General features: G+C 34.0%; 1 protein-coding gene across 2 annotated transcripts in view; it reads left to right on the top strand.

Moving 5' to 3' along the window:
• NOL4 (nucleolar protein 4) overlaps nt 1-23,729 on the top strand; it is a 482,864-nt gene that overhangs the window by 86,742 nt on the left and 372,393 nt on the right. For both annotated transcript variants that reach the window (XM_069099880.1, XM_069099881.1), the window contains exon 2: nt 13,788-13,937. In XM_069099880.1, coding sequence (XP_068955981.1) covers nt 13,788-13,937 — 150 coding nt within the window. The remainder of the gene's footprint in view (nt 1-13,787; nt 13,938-23,729) is intronic.

Genomic DNA, 23,729 nt, shown 5'->3' with positions numbered 1-23,729 from the left:
TACAACTGTCACATGGAAGGAGGGATTAGACAAGTTCTATTTGTTACCACAAGGCAAAGTTAAGATCAATGGGAGGATGCTGCAAAGATTTAAATTTAGGCTTGATATAAGAATAAACTTCCTGACGATTATGGTTGTCTAAAAGTGGAACAAACTGCCTTTGGAAATGGTGTTCCCCCTTATTAGGGTTTTTTCAAGGCGAGGCTGAATGACAAATTGTGTGATATGTTATAGTGGCAATACTTTTTGGGTTTGGATTAGACTAAATGCTGCCTTTATCCATTGCTTATCCTGTTGGTAAAATTACAATTTAATTGGAATGTTTATTTTATGAATTAGAAGTCTTTTCTCCCATATCAATGAAAAATATTTATTAACTGAATAAATAGTACTCACTCTTCATATTCCTTCATTTTTTCTGTATTTATTATATATATTTTATTGATGCATTTTGTGTTTGTCCTTTTTTTTTTTTTGAAGAGTTCCATGGCATCAGGGAGATGATGGCTTGACTTGCAGTTGACTTTGATTTGAGTGAGGGAGGGCTGTGCAAGGTCACCATCCTCACTTTCTCCTTGAGAGTCATCTGGGTCTAGTGGCCAGACATTCATCAGGATGATTAGAGATGACCCAGGATGCATTTTATCTTTATACAGCAGTCATTTTTTGGGAAAGAAAGGATATGAACTCTTCCCTCTCCCTTGTGACAAAGAATACCAATTAGTAAAAACATGGATATGGTTACTGAATCTGAATAAGTATATAGGATTCTGTTCTAATGCTCTTCCACTTCTCTGTCATGATGAGGGAATAATATGTTACTATTTGTTCTTCAGGACTTTGATTTTTCATTTACTCTTTTCGTTCACATTGTTGTAACATGTCTATGTTTTTATTTTGGTTCTGTTTATTTCAATCTGAATCAATTATATACATATTTTCTTATGTTTATCAAAATTTTTTAGGTTCTTAATTTTTTCTTACTGTGTAACAATGCTCCATTACATTACCATGGTTTTTTTTTCCAGTAATTCCTGGATTAATGTGTTTCCAGTAAGGGATCTTTGGGATCAGAAAGGAGACCAGTATGAATATTTTGGAATATATTGGATCCTTAATTATGTCTTTGATTTCCTTGGCATATGCTCTCAGTCATTAATGAGATCTCTTGGTCAAAGGGTAGGGACAATTTAGTTGCATTTATTGTGTAATTTTAAATTAATATGTGGCATGGATGGATCGATTTAAAGTTCCACTACCAGTATATTAGTGTACCTATTTTCCCACATCTGTTCCAACATGGACTGTCCATTTTGGTAAATTTTTTTCATAATTTCCATGTTGTGGGATAAAAGCTCATAGTGGTTTTAATTTTTATTTCTCTTAGGGATTTGAAGCATGTTTTCATATGATAATTTGTAATTTGAATATTTCTTTTAAAAATGCTTTTTCTATCCATTGACAACTTACATATTTGAGGAGTGACTTTTGAATACATATACATATATATACACACATGTATACATATATACACACATGAACATATATATTCCCTATATATCTTGAATATCACATTTTTTCTGATATTTGAAGCAAATTTTTTCTACTCTGCTGTTTCTCTTCTTAATCTCTCTTCTTTTACTTTATTCATGAAAAAAATCATTTAAGTATTTTATAGTTATTTTAAAAATAAATCTTGCCTATGTCTTTGTAGATTAATGCTAGATATGTTGTGCATTTTCTAGGTATTTTGGATGGATCTTTTTTGTTTTCAGTTTTCTTTTTTGTATTAGTACACTATAGGAATGCTAATAATTTTGTTGGATTTATTTTGTATACTGCTACCTTACTAAAGCTATTAAGAGTCTACCTTTGTATTTTTACTGATTCTCTGGGTTTTCTTAATAAAGTGTGATATCACAAAACAGGGATAATTTTGTCTCCTATTTGTCAATATTTATACTTTTAATTTCTTTCTCTGTTCTTATTGTTATCATTTTTCTAGAACTATGTCAGTTAAGAGTAGGGAAAGGGGCATCGTTGCTTTATCCCTCTTTGTATTAAGGAAACTTTTAATATTTCTTCATCACAAATAATGTTGATTCCTGATTTTAATTATATGATTTTCTTCATGTCAACAAAAGGTTGTTCCATGCCTGTGCTTCCTAGGATTTTTTTTGACATAAATGAGTACTGATTTTTGTCAGAGGCTTTTTCTGCACAGGAAATGATCATATAGTTTTTTGTTATCTTTATTGTTTCTATAATGTTAATAGATTGCATAATAGAACACCATCTTTTTATCCTTGCGCTGAATCTAACTTGGTCATAATGATTTATTTTTGTAATATATTTACATATTCTATTAAAGATGATTTCATTCTCCACATCCCATATTACATTCATTAATGAGATTTGTTTATAGCTCTCTTTGACTGTTTTGTCTCTCTATGATTTAGATATCAGGACCATGGCTTCCCCCCTCCCCTAATTAAAGGAGTTTGGTAGAGTAACTTTTATTTTATTATTTTTCTTTCTTTTTTCTTTTTGGAGGGGTAAGACAGGGCAATTGAGGTTAAGTGACTTGCCCAAGGTCACACAATTAGTAAGTGTTAAGTGTCTGAGGCCAGATTTGAACTCAGGTCCTCCTGACTCCAGGGCTGGTGCTCTATTCACTGCACCACCTACCCACCCCCAATCTTTTATTTTATTTTAAATAATAAATTTTGAAGTATAGGTATTGATTATTCTTTAAATATTTGATATAATTTACATATGACTCCAATATATCTCTTGACATTTCTCCCCCTTTCTTAGTTCACTTATAACTTTTGCTAAATTTGTTTTTCTGAGATTTGGATGTTAATAATCTTTTAGTTCTTGTTTTGTTAGCTTGGACAGCATCTTTTGAACTTTTAGCTTTGCTGGCACATAACTGTGTATAGTAGTTCCTGATAATTCTTTTTATTCAAAACATTTTTTATTCCTAAGGCTAATTCTTCTAATATTGTTGTTGATTTAATTCCCTTCCACCTACTGTATGACTTTGCTCCATCAGTCATCCCCTATTTTCCATATATCTTTAATAAATGCTTCTTTACTTATCTTTCCCTTTTCTTGTCCCTATAAGAACAAAGAATAGGAAAGCAAACAAAACAAAACAAATCCTTCTCTTGACCATGACATCAGTTAAGCAAGTGATCTCTGTTTTTTTTTCCCTTTACCCAATTCTCACCTGTGGCTCCAAGAAGCTGTAGCATACACAGTGAGTTTCCACATCCCAGTAAACCATGTTGGAAGATGGGTTAAACCAGGCTGAGGGTAACAGAAGGGCCTCAAACCCATCTAGTGGAATGGGTGAATGAGAATAATTTGTTCTAACAGCCATTAAAGTGGCTGAAGCAGGCACTCTGGAGAGCTTAGAGTTTGGTCACACATGAAAGATGTCGAGTTCATCCACTGCATTCTGAGCCATCACCAGTCATTTTGACTTTTCTCACCAGGACTTTGATGACTCTGGAAGAGAATGAAGCTGACAACTTTGTGTAACTCTGCCTCACCTAAATCCAATTCACAAGAAAGTCAATATATCAACCTTGATGTCATTGATCTTCTTAGAAAATGAAGGATAGATAACAACAACTAGACTTTAGCAAGCATTGACTAAATTACTCAAATCCAGTTCCTCAAAATCTACATAATACTTAACCCCTTGCAGTCCAGTGCCCTTCACTATAACTGTTCTGAAGCAGCTCTCTTCAAGCCTGCTGATGACCACATAGCTAATTCCAATGATCATATTTTTTTTCCTATTCTTGTCTTTCTTTACCTCTCTATGGCATTTTGCTCTATGGATCCCTCTTCCTTTCCCCACCCTGAGTCCTGAGTAACTCATTTCTGTTGGTTACCTCTCTGACCATTCATTCTGTTACTTGTCCTTTTTCTTCTTCTGTCTCCAACCTCCTACTTGTGAGTATATGTCAAGATTATAATCCAGGTATTCTTTTCTCTCCACTTATTCCCATCTCTTCTCCTGGCTTCAATTTTAACTTCATGTAGATGACTCCAAAATTAATATCTCTATCCAGAACTTCTCACTCCTCTTTAGCCCTGTATTCTTTTTTTTCTTTTAAATTTATTTGTTTGTAGTTTACAACATTCAGTTCCACAAGTTTTTGAGTTCCAAATTTTCTCCGCCTCCACGTCCTTCCCCTTCCTCCTGCCACGGCAGCATGCAATCTGATAGGTTCTACGTATACCTTCACATAAGAAATTAGTCAAGTTGTAAAGAAGAATTATAACCAATGAAATGAACAATGAGAAAGAAGAAACAAAACAAAACAAAAAAGAGAGCAAGCAAGTAGTTTGCTTCCATCTGCATTCAGACTCCATAATTCTTTCTCTGGATGTGGATAGCCTTTTCCACCATGAGTCTTTTGGAGTTGTCTTACAGCCTTGCATTGATGAGAAGAGCCCAGTCTATCAAAGTTAGCCATCACAGATACAATGTATTTGTAATTATGTACAGTGTTCTCCTGGTTCTGCTCCCCTCACTCTGCATCAGTTTATGTAAGTCTCTCCAGGTTATTATGAAGTCTGTCTGCTCCTCCTTTCTTATAGCTCAATAGTATTCCATTACATTCATATACCACAACTTGTTTAGCCATTCCCCTATTGATGGGCATCCCCTTAATTTCCAATTCTTTGCCACCACAAAAAGAGCTGCTATAAATATTTTTGTACATACGGGTCCTTTTTCCACTTGTATGATCTCTTTGGGATACAGCCCTAGAAGTGGTATTGCTGGGTCATGTTTTTATATCCCTTTGTAGCCATGTATTTCTAATTGCTGGATAACTTAGTCTGGATATCTTGCCAGCACCTCAAACTCAACACATCTAAGATATTTTATTCCTTGCTAGAATTCTCTCTTCCTATATCCAATTAGTTGCCAAGTCCTGTCCTTTCTACCTTTAAAACATCTCTCATATACACCCCCTTCTCTTCTCTGACACTGCCACCACTCTGGTGCACACCTTCATACCTTGACTGTTGCAAAATCATTCTGGTTTGTTTCCCCATTTCAGGTTTCTTTCTCCTCTAGTCTGTTCTTCAAGTTGTCAAATTGATCTTTCTAATGTGCTATTCTGACCATGTCAGTCTCCTACTCAATAAAATCCTCCAGGATATTATCTGTGGGATCAAATATAAAATTTTCTCTTTGGCTTTTAAAGCCCATCCTAACCTGGATCCTTCCTACCTTATCAGTCTCTTTAACATGTCACTCCCTTCCATGTACTCTGAGATCCAGGGACATTAGCCTCTTTCCTATTGTTTGAACATAACACTCCATCTACCAACTCCATGACTTTTCACAAGCTGCCCTTCATATCTGAAACCCACTCCCTCTTTGTTCCCATCTCCTAACTCCCCTGGTGTCTTTCCATTCTCATCTAAAGTCCCGCCTTTTGCAAGAGATCTTTCCCACTCCTCTTTAATCTTAGCACCTTTTCTCTAAGATTATCTCCCACTTATTCTGTATGTATCTTGTTATATATCGTTGTTTGTATGCTGTCTCCACCTTTAGACTATGAGCTCCTTGAGGGTAGGGACTGTCTTTTACCTCTTTTTGTATGTCTAAGCACTTAGAATAGTCCCTGCTACACAGCAGGCACTTAATACATGTTTATTAATTGATAATGTAGTACTTTTGAATTTCTGGAATTATTCAGAAGTTACTTTTTTATGTCAAGCTTAATTTTTCTTTTTCACAGCTTCCATCCATAACTTTTAGTTTTGCCATCTTGGGACAAATAAAATAGCTTCGACACCTTTTCCAATAAGAGTTCTTTTTAAAGATAGGCATAATACTTACCTAAATCTTCTCTTCTGAAAGTTGAATAGCTGATCTTAATAAGACATCAAATCAATGCAATTGTTGGAAGGTCTTATATTCATCCTCTTCTGGAAAATTCAGCATATTAAAATGTGTCACAGAGAAAAATGCCATCCTCCAAATATAGTCTGACCAGGGAAGAATGCAGTGAGCTGTCATCTCCCTACTCTTGAACACTGTCCTTTCCTTAATGCACCCTAATATCACAGTAGTTCTTTGAGTAGCTTCATCACAATATAGACTCTAGTTCAGCTGGTTCTTCCCCTTATCATATTGTCCAATTCCTAAAAGTAGCCCCAGGTTCATATCTATTTTATATCTATATTTCATATCCCCAGCATTTAGCATAATGGTTAAAATATAATAGTTGCTTAATAAATGATTTTTTTTCACTGAATGAAAGAATGATTTGGGAGCTTAGAGACTGCATTTCTAGTTTTTGTTATTTGGGCAACTAGCTGAATGATCTTGGGCCATTTATAATTCTCTGGACGTAATTTTTGTCATAATCAAATCAGAGTATTCAATTCAATTCAGGTCAACCTAGTTCGGTTCACTTCAAAACCATACATTTACTAATCATTTCATACGTACAAGTCACAGTGTTAGGAATTGAGAATACAAAAAAAAAGAATTAATCCTTGTCTTCAAGGAACCTATATTCCACCTGGGGTAGGGAGGTCAGGTACACAAAAGAAATACAAACTAAATGCAGTTATACAAATTCATTTCAAGGTGGAGAAGTATAACATCTAATGGTATAAGGAAAGACTTTGGGAAGATGGTAGCATTGATTGCTAAGGTTATTTCTAGCTCAACAATGCTATACTTTTTAAGCATTTGTGTTAATAGCTGATTGTTCTCAAGTCTAACCTGTTAGAAAGCAGAAAAGGTATAAGACCCATGTCCTTCATGTGATGTTTGACCACTTTAAAATTAATAATCATACAGACTTTGTAGACAGCTTCAGAATAACCTTGAATTTTCTACAATGAACTGTGTCCTTGCTTTATTTTGTATTATTTTGTGTTAAAATAGCCTCTTACCAAAGTATATAGGTATTTTAGTGATGGTTGCTATTCAACTCCACCTATTAATAGAATAGATGTTTTAATTCTACTCTTTAGAAAAACAGTGGAGGAACATGCCATGAGATAAAAACTCTTGTGTCAGAAGATGTGAACTACAAAGCTGTGACCAGTCTGGGAGAATCTGCTATCAGTATGGAAAGGATTGAATGAGCAGCAGATAAAAAGACAGGAGAAACAGCATAAATTGGTGGAAAAAGCAAAACCAGGAAAAGGTGTTTGAAGTATTGAATCTTAGAGAAAGCAAGCTTCTTCTTTTAAGAATTTTTTTTTTGCTTTTTTTTTTGGAGGGGGTAAGGCAGGGCAATTGGGATTAAGTGACTTGCCCAAGGTCACACGGCTAGTCAGTGTTAAGTGTCTGAGGCCAGATTTGAACTCAGGTCCCTCTGACTCCAGGGCTGGTGCTCTATTCATCTAGCCACCCCTTAAAGGAAAATTATGCCTTAAAGATTATTATATTTCTCACTTTGACCCAGATTTCTTATGCCTTTGAATATATTTAGGTTGAACAAATTTCATTCATTCAGCTTTTCATCAATTTATGGTTGCAAGATGTTTTATTATTACAGGAATTATTCTAAAGTGATTAAAAATATTGTTGTCCTTTGATTTTTGCATCACCAACATTTCTTCTTTCATATTGAACTTTTCCTTGGAACAAAAGAAAAAAAAAACACTTAAGAAAACACAGGGGCTACATCTAACAGGATAGCCCATAGTAAACCTGTAGACCTCAGCCCTCTGTTGAGAAGAAGAAGGCATATGTCTTTATTGTTTTTCCAAAACTGAAAATGATTTTTTTCTCTTACAGTCTCATTTGAATTGATTGCTTTTTAATGTTGTTATTGCTTATATTGTTTTCTTGGTTTGTTCTTCTTTCACAGGCCACATCTTTCTTTGTCTTCTTCATATTTGTAATTTCTTATAGTGCAGTAATATTACATTATGTTCCTATACCACAATTTGTTCACCCATTTCCCAATTTATGGCATCTACTTTTTTGGTTCCTATCTTTTTTCTTACTACCATAAAGAGAACTGCTATGAATATTTTATTATGTATAGGGCCTTATTGCATTGGCCTGAGATCACTGGGTCAATTTATTTATTTATTTTTTTGGCATAACTCTAAATGGTTTTACAAGTGGTTGGCTTAATCTATAATCCCACCAACAATTTACTTTTGTGCTAGTTTTCCCATAGACCTTTCCAACACCGACCTGATTAAAAAAATTAACATCTCTCAATTTTCTGTGTATGAGGTAGACCTCAAAATTATTTTAATTTTCATTACTTTTATTAGTGATTTTCAGCAATTTTCATGGGCATTACCAGCAGCCATTAAAGACAATTGTTCCAAATCACCAACAATAAAATAAGTTAAAATTAAAGTAACTCCAAGGCAAATTTAAAGATTTTTTTAAAAATTGGTACTATTAAAGGTATAAAACAGGAAATTCTGTTTCCTCACTGCCTTAAGATTTTATATTTGCAATTTGTAGTAAAATATTACTTTAGAACAGCCAAACTAAAGACCTTGCCACCCTGCCTCTCCACACCAATCCTCAATTGATTTCTCCATTGCTTGGGTAATTTTCTGGTGTTACCTACTACCTTCTGGGGAAAGAACACTACTTTTGAAGACTGTACCTATAAATTTGTCACACTTTTCTCAGCACTTTCTTGCAGTGTATACCCCTCTCTTGTTGTGTCCAGTCCAGAACTATGTGCTCAACTGATAAAAGTATACAAGTCATTCTACCCTCAGAATAATGTACCACACTCTGAGTACAAAATTGATAAATTACAAGTGCAGTAAATTCATGATTTTGTGTTGCTAACTTCAGTTTATCATAGATGCATACACAGATGTTACTTTTATTTTCAGTTCTACTCCATAATTTGAAATGCATCTCAAATCTCCAAATTTTTTTTGATCACTTGAGAAGTAAAACCTTTACTCTAGATTCCATACTCTTACTCCCTTTGTAACTACTTTAGCCCCAACAAGAGCTGTCTATAGAAACTAAACTCCCTTCTTTTGTCAAGTTTTCCATGGGTTACATTCCCAAAGAAGACAGAATAGTAATAATAATAAATAATGTTTACATAATGCTTTAAGGTTTGCAAAACACCTTATCAACATTCTCTCGTTTTTCCTTTCTCACACTAACTTTGGGAGTTAGATGCTGTTTTTATTCCTATTTAACAGTAAAGGAAAGCAAGACAGACAGAGATTGTTTGCCTAGGATCATCCAGCTAGTGTCTGAGACAGGACTTCCAAACTCTAGGTCCAGAACTCTGTCCACTGAACTATTCCTAGCTGCCTCATTGTTGTGAATGGAGTGCTAGATCTGGTACCAAGAAGACTGATTTAAAATCTCTCCTCTTAGACTTAATAAGTATGTGAACTTAGACAAGAGAATCAACCTCTCTCTTTATTCATTTGTAAAATGGAGAAAATAATTCCTATGTTATCACTCACAGGGTTGCTGTGAGGTTTACATGACATGATGTACAAAAAACAAAGTTTACAAAAGTATACAAATGTCAGTTACCATTGAAATATCTAATTCAAATTTACATTTTCCATTCCTCCCCACCCAACACACTCACTCTAAAGGTAGAGTGAAATGTAAACTCCTTTGATGTTTTATTTTTGCATTCCTTGCTGTTAGCACATAATAGATATTTATTAAATTATTATATTGAATTAAGGTTTCATTGTTCCAAAAGTTTTCTTTATTTTTCTGAACCTAGTTTTTCCAAAGTGATGTTTTGTTACTGCCTCTCTCCATCTTTTCCCTTTACACATTTAACCTCAACACTGACTTCTTTCTAACCCTATTGTCAGTAAGTTTTATCTCCAGGTATCATTATTTATTCTCTTGCCTCTTCTTAAAAAATTAGTATAGATATTAATGTTTCTAAATACTGAATTACATTTTACCATTCTAGCCCTTAAATGTATTAATTTTCAATATATATGTAATTGGGGAAATGAGTGAATGTATTGCCCCTCTGAGTTATAAGCAATTCTCAAAGCATAAAGATAACATGAGTTATTGAAAACTGAAATAAGACCCTAAGTTTCATATTGCCAGTGATTTCAGTTTTATTTCTCCTAGAGTAATTAAAAAATGATTAACAAATATAAAAATTGGTGGGTTTTGTTTTTCTTTTTTTTTTTTTTGTTTTGTTTGTTAATGCATTTCTACTTATGTCTACCCTAGGGTAAAGGTGCTAAGAATCAGGGAAATTATAACATGTAGAGAGTCAAGGAACCTAGATAATTTATCAACTGGTCAGTTGTTCTCAATATCTACCTGTGATTTGTACCTTCACTGCAATAGCCACAGCAGTGAAAGGTTCCTCATTCTCAAGATAACCTAAAGCTTATTTCGCTTAGGACTGAACATATGGTCAAGCAATGTTTGTCCAGGTTTCATTTTGTTGGGATTGACCTCTTAGTAGCATGGAATTTGTTTATGCTGAGGAGAAAGGATTACTATGTTCTCTAAGTAATTATAACTATCCATTTAATGAAGAAGCAGAGGATTGGAATTCAGCATTATATTATCACTTGTGGTGAGAAAAATTACATTTATATATATATACATATGTGTGTATATATGTAAATATATATACATATATAATGAATGGCTGAAGACAAATAATAAATGATGATGTATTTATTGTTCATAGAAATTTATTTACATCAGGTCAAAGGACTAATATTTTCCTTTAGATGTGTTTTTTTGCCTGTCCTTGAAAAAAAAATTCTTTGTTTACACTATCTAGAAAAAACCAGGATTCCTATTTTGTTTTTCTTTCATCTTAAAGAATATCAGCAACTCTAATGCTAAAGAATAAAATGTTGGATAGGGAATCCTGGAGACTAAAGTTCTTTAATAATGCCTATAATTGGGGCCGCTAGGTGGCTCAGTGAATAGAGCACCACCCCTGGAGTCAGGAGGGCCTGAGTTTAAATCCAGTCTCAGACACTTAACACTTACTAGCCGTGTGACCTTGGGGAAGTCACTTTTGTGAAGTCCCAATTGCCCTGCCTTTCCCCCTCCAAAAAAAAATAATGCCTATAATTATACATTTTTTCATATAATAATCATGCATCCCTTTAGTAATCCCTTTAGTCAGAATGTTAGAGCTTGAAATTACTTCAGAGACAAAGTAGTCCAACCTTCTTGTTTTATATATAAAGAAAATGAGGAAAAGAAAGAGGTGACTTTCCAAAGTTACATAGGTGAATAGTAACAGAGTTGAGTTGTTTCTCCCGAATCTGTCACCAATTTCACTTCACAATATAGTAAGTTGGATGACTTGACATTCCTTATAAATCTTTACCTTTTCCCATGTTCTTGTCTTTGTTCCTGATTGGAATGACTTTCATTGTATTTCTCTGTATTAAATCATACCTGCAATTCTATCCCAAATGTAGTGTCATTTTCTCCATGAAAACTTTCCTGACCACCCCACCCCAAAATGAGCCTGTCTTGCTCTGTATCCAGAAGCAACCATTGTCCCTTGTGTGGGTGATAGGCATTTCACATTATTTTCCTGTTCTGTAGAGCAAATATACTTGTTGATCCTTCTGACGTCACATAATTAATATGCTAAAGGATGGAAAAGGATGACTGATGGTTGGGGGAAATCTATATACAAGCATAATCTACCATTCAGCCATGGAGAGACCTTAATCTACTTTGGCTGGGAGTAGTGGGGTGGAACAGGGTGGAACCTTGGAAGTCCTGAAATCAGGCTGCTTTTTCAATGTAAGTCTTTACGATTTTCTGCTTCATGTACTTCCTCACCTACCTTCATTTCTTCTCCCCTGTCTCCTTTCCTGCCTTCTTTCCTCCCTTTTTTCCTTCCTAATTGGCAACCTTCAGTATCTATTTGATTTCTAGACCCTTACTGAAATTGCTCACCAGCGCATCAGTTATAGTAATTGTAGTGGTGATTTTCATGATTAGCACACACATCGTTTTTTCTAATAACTGAACTGAAGTTATGTCAGGTGCTAATTTCATTCATTGGTCTTGAACAAGTAGATTAAAATAGACAGTGCTCTCCTGTATTGCCCTTCTATTGAATTCCCTCATTGACTTTTAAAGAAAAATATAAAACATCAAAGGTTTTTGATAAATGTCACATTCAATATTTTAAGAAAATTGTTGTTTTTTTCTGTATGACAAATGCCAAGAAAATTTCCTTCACTGCTCTTACTAATGACTTACTACTTTGGATGGAATAATTTGTCATTCTCTGTGTCCATTTTTTTCTTCACATTTCATACTGTGATGTGCATTATCCCCGCCTGTTACCTTGACAGAACCATAACTAGTTTGGGGGGAATGGGACTTCCAACAGTTGGGAGTGGGTGGGTGGTATGCGCTTCCTTCCTGAAGCAACCCTGTTTATAAGGCTCTCTGCTGCTATGAGTGACTATATAGCATTACCATCCCTAAGACCCCAGTGTTATGCAGCCTTTTTGGGTATCCCCTCCTCCCCAGTCCCCTCAAGAACTGTAAGTTGAACCCTCTTAAGTAGGTCATCTCTTCTTCCAGCACAACCGTATCCAGAGTCAGAATTTTCTCTGTCCTTCTGGCTCCACATCAACCTAATTTGCCCTAGGCATAATTTCTAGCTATGACTTTGTGACTCGATCCAATTTTCAGGAAGATCTCTTAACAGAGGGGGAAGGAAGGGAATCTGGATCACTTTAGATCATATGATTTAATGATATTATGGTTCTTATGAGTTAATCCTTCATTATTTGACTTCCTTATGATATTCAAACCACACCTATCACTACCTTTCAAACAGATTTAATACTAAGAGACAGAATGACATAATGCAGAGTGCTGGATTTAGACTCAGAAAGACCTGGGTTCAAATTCTGCCTCTTACACTTATAGATTGTGTAACTATGGGCAAGTCATATAACCTCTCAAAGCCTTAGTTTCTTCATCTGTAAAATGGGGTAACAGAACATGGAATACATAAACTATGGATTAATTGCAACACTCGAAGTGTATTAAAACAGTTTAGATACTTTAAAATGCTATATAAATGTCAGTTATTGTTCATAAGGAGGTGCATGACAACATTACTCGCTGAATAAAGTCCAGACTCCTTAGCTTAGAATCCAAGGTCCCTACCAGTTGGTCCCAACCTAACTTTCTAGATTTATTTTCACACATATACCCTTTCCTTCATCCTAACTTGACTTTCCACTGTTCCCTGAAAATGCTTTATAATGACAAACATCACTTGTTCTGTATGCCTTGTCTCTTCTCTATGAGAGCAAGAATTATGTCTTATTTATTGTTATATTTCCTGGATCCTGTAAAACATTCATTAGATTTAATTGGATTATTTGTTGAATTAATAAAGAAATGTATAAATTTCTGGAACTGAGGGCTTATAAAAATATACCTAATATTTAGCTACACTAATTAACTTGTACCTAAAAAAACTTACTCTAGCAATTTTTAAGTTTTATAGTTGATTGTGTACATATCATGCAATGAAATAAAATACAAATAAAATGATGATGTCCTATTTGATGAAATTGGTAGCTGTATTAAATGAATAGGTGATTTTTTTGTGTCTTTAGGATTCTAAATGTAAGTGATAATAATGGTAGAGCTAGGAATCTTCATTTACTACATTAGGATGGTTAGCTTTGTAGTTTTAAAATATTGTCTTATCAGATTGCACTTAAGATGGTACATGCTTATCAAAAGTTATTTATTAATCTTTCATTACTTATCTGTTTTCCAGGATGGAGTAGGGGTAGATGAGAAGCTGTCTTTAAGGCGAGTAGCTGTGGTCGAAGATTTCTTTGACATTATCTATTCCATGCATGTGGAAACAGGGCCTAATGGAGAACAAATCAGAAAACATGCTGGACAGAAGAGAACGTACAAAGCAGTAAGTAAAAGAAAAAAAATCTGAAAATAACTCATATATATTTATAAAGGATGCATTAAGTATTTAAGACTTTGTATCTATCATAACATAGATTATAGCCAAACAATATTCACAACTTTAGTTTAGCTATAAAATCTATACTTTATGTTATATACCTATAGAAGATATATTAAGATAAGTATATTATGTACTGATGAAACCAGTTTATATTGCCCTCACAGTCTGTCAAATATATTATTTTCATTTGGAAGTTTCAACAATGGCTATAACCAGAATCAGATAGCACTAGGACATATATCATTATTAGATATTATTTACATTTTAGAGTGAACTCTTTTGAAAAAAGTTGAAAAAATGTCTTTACAATAAAAGAACATGTGAACAACATATTTAGTATTCTCTCAGTTGAGCAGATAAGCATTCTGTTATTATTAAATTATAAATAATTTCTATTGCCTAATGACATTTTTAGGTCTATCTAGATACTTTAGTTTGATATTTTATTTAATTAAGCTATTTTGTAATGAAATCAGATTTAGCAAATTCACATCTTCCTATAAATATTTCACTGGCCTTTTTCAAAAGAGCTACTAAAATATAAATCTATGTGCTTCTAATGTGAAAAAAACATCCTATGGACAAAATAGTGGTTGATCCATAATTAATGAGCCCTTGTTTTTGGCTACTGTTATCTTCATTATTTTCAGCTATATTGATACATGATATCAGCCTGGATGCATTTTTTCTTTACAGATACAGAAAAAAAGTGTGAAATGTTCAAAGTTTCAAATACAGGTACTTATGTTTGAAAATTAGCTACTGAGCATAAGAAATAGCTTCTTTTCCATAACTATTTTTTGCTATATTGCTAGGGTCATATCAGATCTTTAGAGTTGCATAATAACCCCCAATATATGTTGTATTTATCCCCTTATCCCCATGGTTTTATTTCCTGGCTGTTTCCAAATTGCATGGTATTTGGGCAGGCACTTTAGCAAGTTTTCTCACCTAATTTTGCCAAATAAACATCATCTTACCTATCATCTTAGGAGATTTTCTATCATTACTAATGATAGTTGCTCAATTTTTTTTAGTATTTTGATATAAACTAATATTCACTGAAGACACTAATGTTTACTTATCATTTAAGCCAGGTTTGAATCCCCGGTCGTCACTAGAAAAGAGTAAATGCATTTATCTACTAATCTCACTAACTATGGATTCTTTTATGGTATTTCACTTGTATGAAACAGATTGTGAATTTTAAGTTTCAGTGAGACTTTTCATCAATGGAATACCAAAATACAGTATATTAAATTAAACTAAAAATTTGCCCTTTTTTGCACAGTGAGTGGTATCTTATCCAGTGTACAATATGTACTAAAAGCAATTTTTACAGGTTAGCCTTCGAAACACCTTCATTAAAGATTTTTTATTGTTGAAATAATATCACTTAGTAATATAGGCCAACATCTCTGTCTCTCTGTCTCTCTCTCTGTCTCTCTCTCTGTCTCTCTCTCTCTCCTCTCTCTCTGTCTCTCTCTCTCTCTCTGTAATTCTGTATCAGTTTTCTTACAGGATTATATTGAGAGAATCCAATCCATAGTCCATGCAAGACATCCATTTAAATTACTATGTTATAATATTTCATTTTATATGAATTATGTAAGGATATTTTTGTATTATTTTATTGGAGAGACAACTTGAGGAGTATAAGAAGCATCTTAAACTTGGTGTATTCCCTGATGAGAATGGATCTTGAACCCAGTTCAAATATGAACACCCCCACACACAATGATCTCCCTTTACTTCTTACTGCCATTCCCAGCTATTCCTTCTTGTACTATTATCTTTCTAACATTTACACAGTTCCTATTCCTTTGCTGTCTAGTAGATTTATATTATATCCCAGTAGTGTAGGTTTTCTATTCCAAGTATCAATAATTAATTATAGAAAAATAGGCACCTTTGCAAACAAAATAATGTACATTCTATAAAGTGAAGTGTTCACTTAATAGACAATAAAACTATGCAATTTTTCATAAAGCTGTTAAGGACAGTAATGGCTCCAACCTGTTAAGTATGTTATTTTCTCTAAGAATTATTGTCATTATAAAGGACATTCATGGAATATACTGGATAGCTAAAATTTCTTTTTAATTTCAACGCTGCAACTCAGAGGATTCTCTTTTATATTCATTATTTTCTTCTTTCATTCTTCCTCCTCCTTCTACCTCAAGCAATAAAATCAAATACTCTTAATAACATGACTAATCACTAGTGTATTAGTAACATTCTTAGTATTATGGTCAATATAGTCTACATTTTTGCCCATCTAGTTTATACCTTGTCGCTATGAATGAAATGGTTTTTGTTGGGTCAATATTGAGATATTGTTTGATTTTATATAGCTGCAAGATATTCCCTGAAATATCTAGGTACTACACAGATTACACATATCTCACCATGATCTGAATTTAGGTACCTGCCTTCTATTTCACATAAACTTTTTTTGAAAATCCTCATAAAATGACATTTTAGGAATTATAAAAGGCTATCTGATACAACAGGATTACATTTTTGGTCTTGTTTCATTCTAACATCTTTTTTTGCTTTTAATGTGTATATGTGTGAGTATATATGCTGCTTATATTATATAATGGGCAAATACACAAACATATCACATGTAATGCATACCAGTATAGTCATCTCTTGATTATGTCCAGTCATGAAGGGGTAACAGTAGTGTGGATAATCTAAAACTGCATTTAATAACTAGAAACAAAACAAAACAAAAAAAAACATTTTTTAGAAGCTTGGGACATGTTTTTGTATCTAAAAGTGAAACTGGGAATTTTTGATGATTTAGGATTTTACTTCAAGGAAAAATAGTTAAGTCATATTAAACTCTATCCAAAGAGAAGCTGTAACACTTTACAGTTTCCCAGTCCTTATACTTACCAAATTTTTCCTGCCACTAACAAATGCCGGAAATAGACCCCTTTCTCTTAGCTGTCTCTCTTCCCTAGGTTTGGTAGATCTAGTTCCTGCAAAATTCTCTCTAGACCTCAGATTGTTTAAATATTTGCATTTGAAAAGGTGTCCCTGTTTAATGCAAAGTAAAAGTGGGCAAGGGCAGTAGAACCAGTAATTAAGCAGAGGTGGTGCTGTCAAAAGAGAGCTGTTTGCGTTATTTCCCTAGCAAAGAACAAGTAACTAAGCAGATTATCACAGGTGAAAATAATATTTGCCATTGATAAGCCACAAATATGAACAAATGTGAATGATAGATCATATATTTGCTTATGTGCAAAACTGCTGATTAGGACACTGGTTCACTAAAGTAACAACCAACTACAGTGCATGGATGGACCAATGAAGCAGTTTAAATAGCTGTGCCAACTGCTCTTACAGTTGCAGTCATCTATGTTACCATGACTCAAAGCCTGAAAGATAAGGGTAGTGCCAAACATTAACCCCTCACTCTTAGCCTAGTCAGGAGCTTTTGGTCTATTGGAAAAATCGCAGTTTAGCCTAATTTCTGTCCATTTTCTGTCTAAGTGGAAATTGATGTTTTCCCTGAATTGCTGAATAGGAAAGGAGGGGTTCAAATCTCATTGTTCCTGGAAGACTTTGCTGCCTTCCAGAAGAAATTGAAGTATGTACTGGGTTCAGCCTCTCCTCAATCCACATTAAGAACAAGGCTTTCCCTGAAGAGCCAATAGAGAGGGCAGTGAGGGGGAATGGGTGACAGAAAATAGCATGGAAGATGAAAATGAGGGGCAAAAAAGACACAAAGAAACAGAAGGAGCAAGGTGTGGAGTATGATATATTTAAAATTTTAGACATATAAAAAAAGGAAAGTAGGAGTTTCAAAAAAAGAAATAAACATTGATGCAAAGATGGTAAGTGGTCGTATAGGAGAAAAGAATGCATGAATATGCGTTCAGAAAAAAATGGAATTTGGCTATAATATATCTGGGAGTTTTCATTTTAGGATTTCTTTTTGAAAGTGCTAGAGTGAGAGCAAATAGAATTTCTACTGAGTAAGAGGCAATAAATTCTAACTATAGTGATAAATTGACAAGGTGGATCTACAGGGAACATTTTCAAAAATGTCTTCTTCTTGCTCTATTAATCAGTTAATCATTAACCTTTATTAAGGACCTATCATTCACTAGGCATTGTGCTAGTTTCTATCAGGCACCTCTCCAGTAAAGGAAGCATGTTGAAGTTTGATGAGTGGTTCATTGATCAAAGGAGACATCAGCTAGAAGCTCAGGATTGGAAAGAGAATGTGCCAGCCTTTGCAATATAGAGTGAGTGATCATATGCGTCTGGGAGATAGTCAGAAAGCTCAAATGAGATGGAAAGAGTCAGCCAATGGGCAAGAAAGAGGCACATGGGAGAATCAGTTAAAGCAAAATTTTTATTTCACATACGCTCTTCTGAAAGTCATATGATGAAGGATGTGAGGAACAAAATCAAATGATGAAAGTGACAGCAGAGAAGTCAGAAAAGAATAACTGGGCAGGAGAGGAGATGGTAGGTAGGAAGGAGATAGACTGCTGAACACTTGGAGTCTAAAAACCTGGATTTGAATTCTGCCTTTGACAGTTACTACCTGTATTAGCCTAGGGAAGTAATTTAATCTCCTTGAGCCTTAGTTTTCTTATATGTATAACGAGGACAAAAATAGCAGCTACCTCTCAGGGTTGTTTTGAGGATTAAATGAGATAATAAGTGCTTTGCAAATCTTAAAGTGCTACATAGATGTGAATAATTAGGATTTTTATTACTATTAAGATAGAGAAAGGGGGGGAAAACAATGTCTTACCCTTGACCCTTTCCTTGACTCTTCTGTATTGTCTAGGTTGTGTAGTTGGAGGAAGAATTAAAAAAAAATTCACAGTTGAGTGATCCTCGTTCTGGGTCTTTTTCCTAGGATCCTCTGTTGGCAAGAGAATTCTAGCTCTGTAAAGTAATTATTTGGTAGTTTGATTGACATGGCACAGAATAAGTAAATTAGTGTAGGTAGTATCGTCACTTTTATTATATTATTATTATATTGGCTTGGCATGCCAATGAGTGATTAACATTTCTCCATTTTTTTAGATGCCTTTGTTTGTGTGAAGATTGTTTTGTAATTGTGTGCATATAGTTTCTGTGTGTGTCTTGGCAAGTAGTTTCCCAAGTATTTTACATTATCTGCAGTTATTTTAAAAGGAATATTTCTTCTGCTGGGTTTTGATGGTAATATATAGAGATGCTGATTATTTGTGTAAGTTTATTTTATATCCTACAACTTTGCTAAAGTTATTGTTTTGATTAACTTTTTAGTTGGTTTTCAGCATTTTCTAAGTATAGAATCATATCATTTGTGAAGTGATAGTTTTGTTTCCTTATTGCCAATGCTTATTCCTTTAATTTCTTTTTCTTGTCTTATTGCTATAGCTAGAATTTTCTAACACAATAGTAAATAATAATGTAATAATGGAAATCCTTGTTTCACCCCTGATCATATTGGAAAGGCTTCTAGTTTATCCCCATTACAGACAATATTTGCTCTTGACTTTAGATATATACTACTTATCATTTTTTTAAAAGTTCCATTTATTCCAGTGTTTTTAATAGGAATGGGTATTATATTGTGTCAAAAGTTTCTCTGCATTTATTTATATAATCATATAATTTTTATTTTTATTGATATGATCAGTTATGATTAAAGTTTACCTAAAATTGAATTAGTCCTGCATCCTGGTATATATCCAGTTCAGTCAGAGTGTGTGATATTTGGAATAAATTGTTGTAATGTCCTTGCCAATATTTTATTTAGAATTTTTGCATCAATATTCATTAGGGAAATTGGTGTATAGTTTTCTTTCTTTCTTTTTTGTTTTGCTCTTCCTGGTTTAGGTATTAAAAACTATATTAATGTCATAGAAGGTATCTGGTAGTATTCCCTATTTACCTATTTTTTCAAATAGCTTTTATGATGATATTGGAATTAATTATTCTTTAAATGTTTGGTAGAATTTGCTTGTAAATCAATCTAGTTCTGTTTCTTTTTTTTTTTCCTTTAGGGAGCTTATTTATGGTTTGCTCAATTTCTGTTTCTGAGATAGGTTAAGTGTCCATTTCCTATTCTTTTAGTCTGGGGATTTTTTTTGTAAATATTCATCTATTTTATTTAGATTATCAGTTTTATTGTCTCATAGTTGGGCAAAATAGCTCCTAGTAATTGCTTTAATTTCATTTTCATTGATTGTGTATCCACTCTTTTCATTTTTGATACTGGTAATTTGGTTTTCTTTTTATAAAAAGCAAATTAGCCAATGGATTATCTATTTTTTTGTATTTTTAATAAAATCAGCTTTATTTTATTTGTTATTTTTTACTGTTAATTTCATTAATTTCTTTTTTTAATTTTCAGGATTTTTACTTTCAGTATTTAGTTGGAATTTTAAATTTATTTTTATTTCTTTTTTTTTAATTTCATGCCCAATTCATTGGTTTGCTCTTTTTCTTTTTTGTTGTTACAAACATTTAGAGACATAAAATTTCCCTTAAGTACTGCTTTGGCTGTATTCCATAAATTTTGATATATTGTCTCCTTATTATCATTATCTTTAATGAAATTATTGCATGTTTTATGATTTGTTCTTTGACCCTCTCATTCTTTAGGATTAGATTATTTAGTTTCTGATTAATTTTAATCAAAATTTCAAAGAGTCTGCATTGAATGTTATTTTATATTATGATCCAGGAAGGAAGAATTTAATATTTCTCTCTTTCTATATTTCTTTATCAGATTTTTGTGCCCTAATACATGGTTATTTTTGTGAAGGTGCCATATGCAGCTTAGAAAGAATTATATTCCTTTCTATTCCCATTCAGTTTTCTCCAGCAGTCTATCACGTTTCAGTTTTCTAAAATTCTATTCATATCTTCAACTTCTTCCTTATTTACTTTATGATTAGATATCTCTAGATCTAAGAAAATTAAATTGAGGTTCCCTATTAGTATAGCTTTACTGTCTACTTCCTCATGAAACTCATTTAATTTTTCCTTCAAAGATTTGGATTCTATGCCATTTGGTAAGTATATTTTTAGCATTGATATTAATTCATTTTCTATGGTAACATTTTAGCGAAATGTAGTTTATCTTGTTGTCTCTTTTCATTAGGTCTATTTTTACTACTGTTTTGTTTGAGATCATGGTTGCTACCCCTGCCTTTTTTACTTCAGCTGAAGCATAATAAAAATTCTGTTCCCATTCTTCATTTTAATTCTTTATGTCTTTTTGTTTCAATTGTGTCTCTTATAAACAGCATATTGTTGAATTTTGGTTTCTAGTCCATTCTACTATTCTCTTTCATTTTGTAATTGAATTTAGCATTCACACTCACCATTATTGCTGGTAATTGTATTTCCAACCTTCTTATCCTCTTCTATTTACCCTTCTTTTTTAAAAAATCCATCCCTTCCTCAGAATCCTGTTTTGCTTCTGATCACTACTTCCCTCAATCTACTTTCCCTCTTATTACCCTTATCAACTCTTTTCTCTTAACCCTTTCCCCTCTTACTTCCCTAATGGGTAAGATGAATTTCTGTATCCAACTGTGTGTATGTATATGTAATATATAGTGTTGATGTAGATAGATATTTGTATCTATATCTATCCATCCATCGATCTATCTATCTATCCATCTATCTATCCATCTATCTATCTATCTATCTATCTATCTATCTATCTATCTATCTATCTATCTATCTGTCTGTCTGTCTGTCTGTCTGTCAGTCAGTCTGTCTGTCTGTCTGTCTGTCTGTCTGTCTGTCTGTCTGTCTGTCTATTTAGCTATCCATTCTTCTGTCTTTGAACCAGTTCAGATAAGAGGGAAATTCAGTTATCTGCTTTCTCCCCCCCATCTTGTCCTCCATTTTAAATGCTTCCTCTGTTACCCTTTTATGTAAGATAATTTTCTTCATTCCTTCTCTCCCTTCCCCCTTCTCCCAGTGTATCCTTCTTTCACATCCTTCTGTTTTCCTTTTGAGATCATCCCACCATAATAGACTCATACTATACCCTCTGTCTAAATAGATTCCTTCTAACTGTTATAATGATGATAAAGTTCTTAGTGATTTCATCTTACCACTTGAGAATGTGAACAGTTTAACCTTAAGACCCTATCCTGCTTCTGTCTTGATGTGAATCTTGCATGGTCCTAAGATCTTTGCAGCTTGAACTGATTTCAGCATATTCATCCCAGCCTCTACATGAACACACAGAGGCAAGCCTGCTGGTAGAGGTTACCACTCTGTATTTTTCCATGGAAAATGGGAAGGAAATCAGATTCTTCAGTATTATCTTTTCTCCAGATTCTGTTAGAGAACATTTTCCTTGTTTCAATTCCCTACCATCGGTACTGTGAAAAATAAACACTGGAGAGGTTACTGGATCACACTTACACCTACACATATGAGGAAAAGCCCCAGGTGGGATAATGATCAAAGCACTCAACTGTCCTTGGCTTTTCTCTTCCTGAGCCTTTAGCTCTCAACCTTTGCTTGCCTGTCTTAGTTCTTTCTGAGATTCTGAGCTGAAACAGTTTCTGTGACCTCCATGCCTGGCCTCCTACCTGTGTTGGCCTAGGTGTGGACAAATCCCTTTTTTCCTTGGATCAGATAAGACAAGTTTGGAATTTTCCAAAGGGGAAAGTTACAAGGAAACTAAAAATAAAACAAGACAATTCAAAAGCATAGAAGCAAAGGCTCGCTCTTGTTGTTAGTTTGTTTTTATAAGATTCCTTTTCTGAAGTATATCCACAGACCGGCTTGGCTAGAGCACAGCTTCTTGTTCACTTTGCCTCAGTCTTATTTTTGCCTTTCTTAGGGATAGATTTCAGAATGGGTGGGTCAGCCACTTAGCTAAAGTAGATGAGCTAAAACAGGTTGAGTGGGATTTTCAGTCTTTTTCCAAACTTGGTCCGTTTCCTGGTTCTGAGTTAAGGTTGTGCCCAGGGTTGCCCTTGCTGACCCAGAATTTCTTTTACTATCACTTACCTGAAAGCTGATTCCTTCATGAGTTCTGCCCTCTCCACTCCTCCCCTCCCACTAGAGTTTTTATCACTCTGGATACATAGAAGTCTTATCTTCTTCCCTAAACATTCCTTTTCTCTTGTGTAATCATTGACTAGAAGCCTGTGCCCTGGATAGTTTCACAATTCAGCATATATTTATCAAGGATCTGCTCTATACAATGTATTGCAGGAATACAGAGATGTGTAAGATATACAGTGTCTGCCTTCATGGAGCTTACAGTCTTGTCAAGGGATAAAACACGTATATAAATAATTGTAATAAAAGGCAAACTATATCCAAGTACTATAAGAGGTGAGGCAGCTAGGTATTGCAATGGATAGAGTGCTGGGCCTAGAGTCAGGAAGACTCATCTTCATGAGTTCAAATTCAGTCTCATACTAAATGTGTGACCCTAGGCAAGTCACTTAACCCTATTTGCCTCAGTTTTTTCATCTGTAAAATGAGCTGAAGAAGAAAATGGCAAACCACTCTAGGATCTTTGCCCAGAAAACCCCAAATCGGCTCATGAAGAGCTGGACATGACTGAAAAATGACCAAACCAAATTATAAGAGGTATAAGTAGGTGTCACAGAGGCTCATAGGTAGAAGCAATCTCATCCAGTTTGAGGCCTCATAAAGTAGGTGTCAGTTAAGCTGGTCCTTGGAGGATGGGTATAATTTTGACAGGGAGATATGGGGTAAAAAGATGTT

This window comes from Petaurus breviceps, unplaced genomic scaffold, assembly GCF_028583685.1.
Source record: "Petaurus breviceps papuanus isolate PSGF00001 unplaced genomic scaffold, PetGlider_PUasm1.0 38, whole genome shotgun sequence".
Classification (NCBI taxonomy): Eukaryota; Metazoa; Chordata; class Mammalia; order Diprotodontia; family Petauridae; genus Petaurus; species Petaurus breviceps.
Note: the sequence above shows the minus strand (reverse complement) of the source record. Positions and strands in the feature narration are given on the sequence as shown.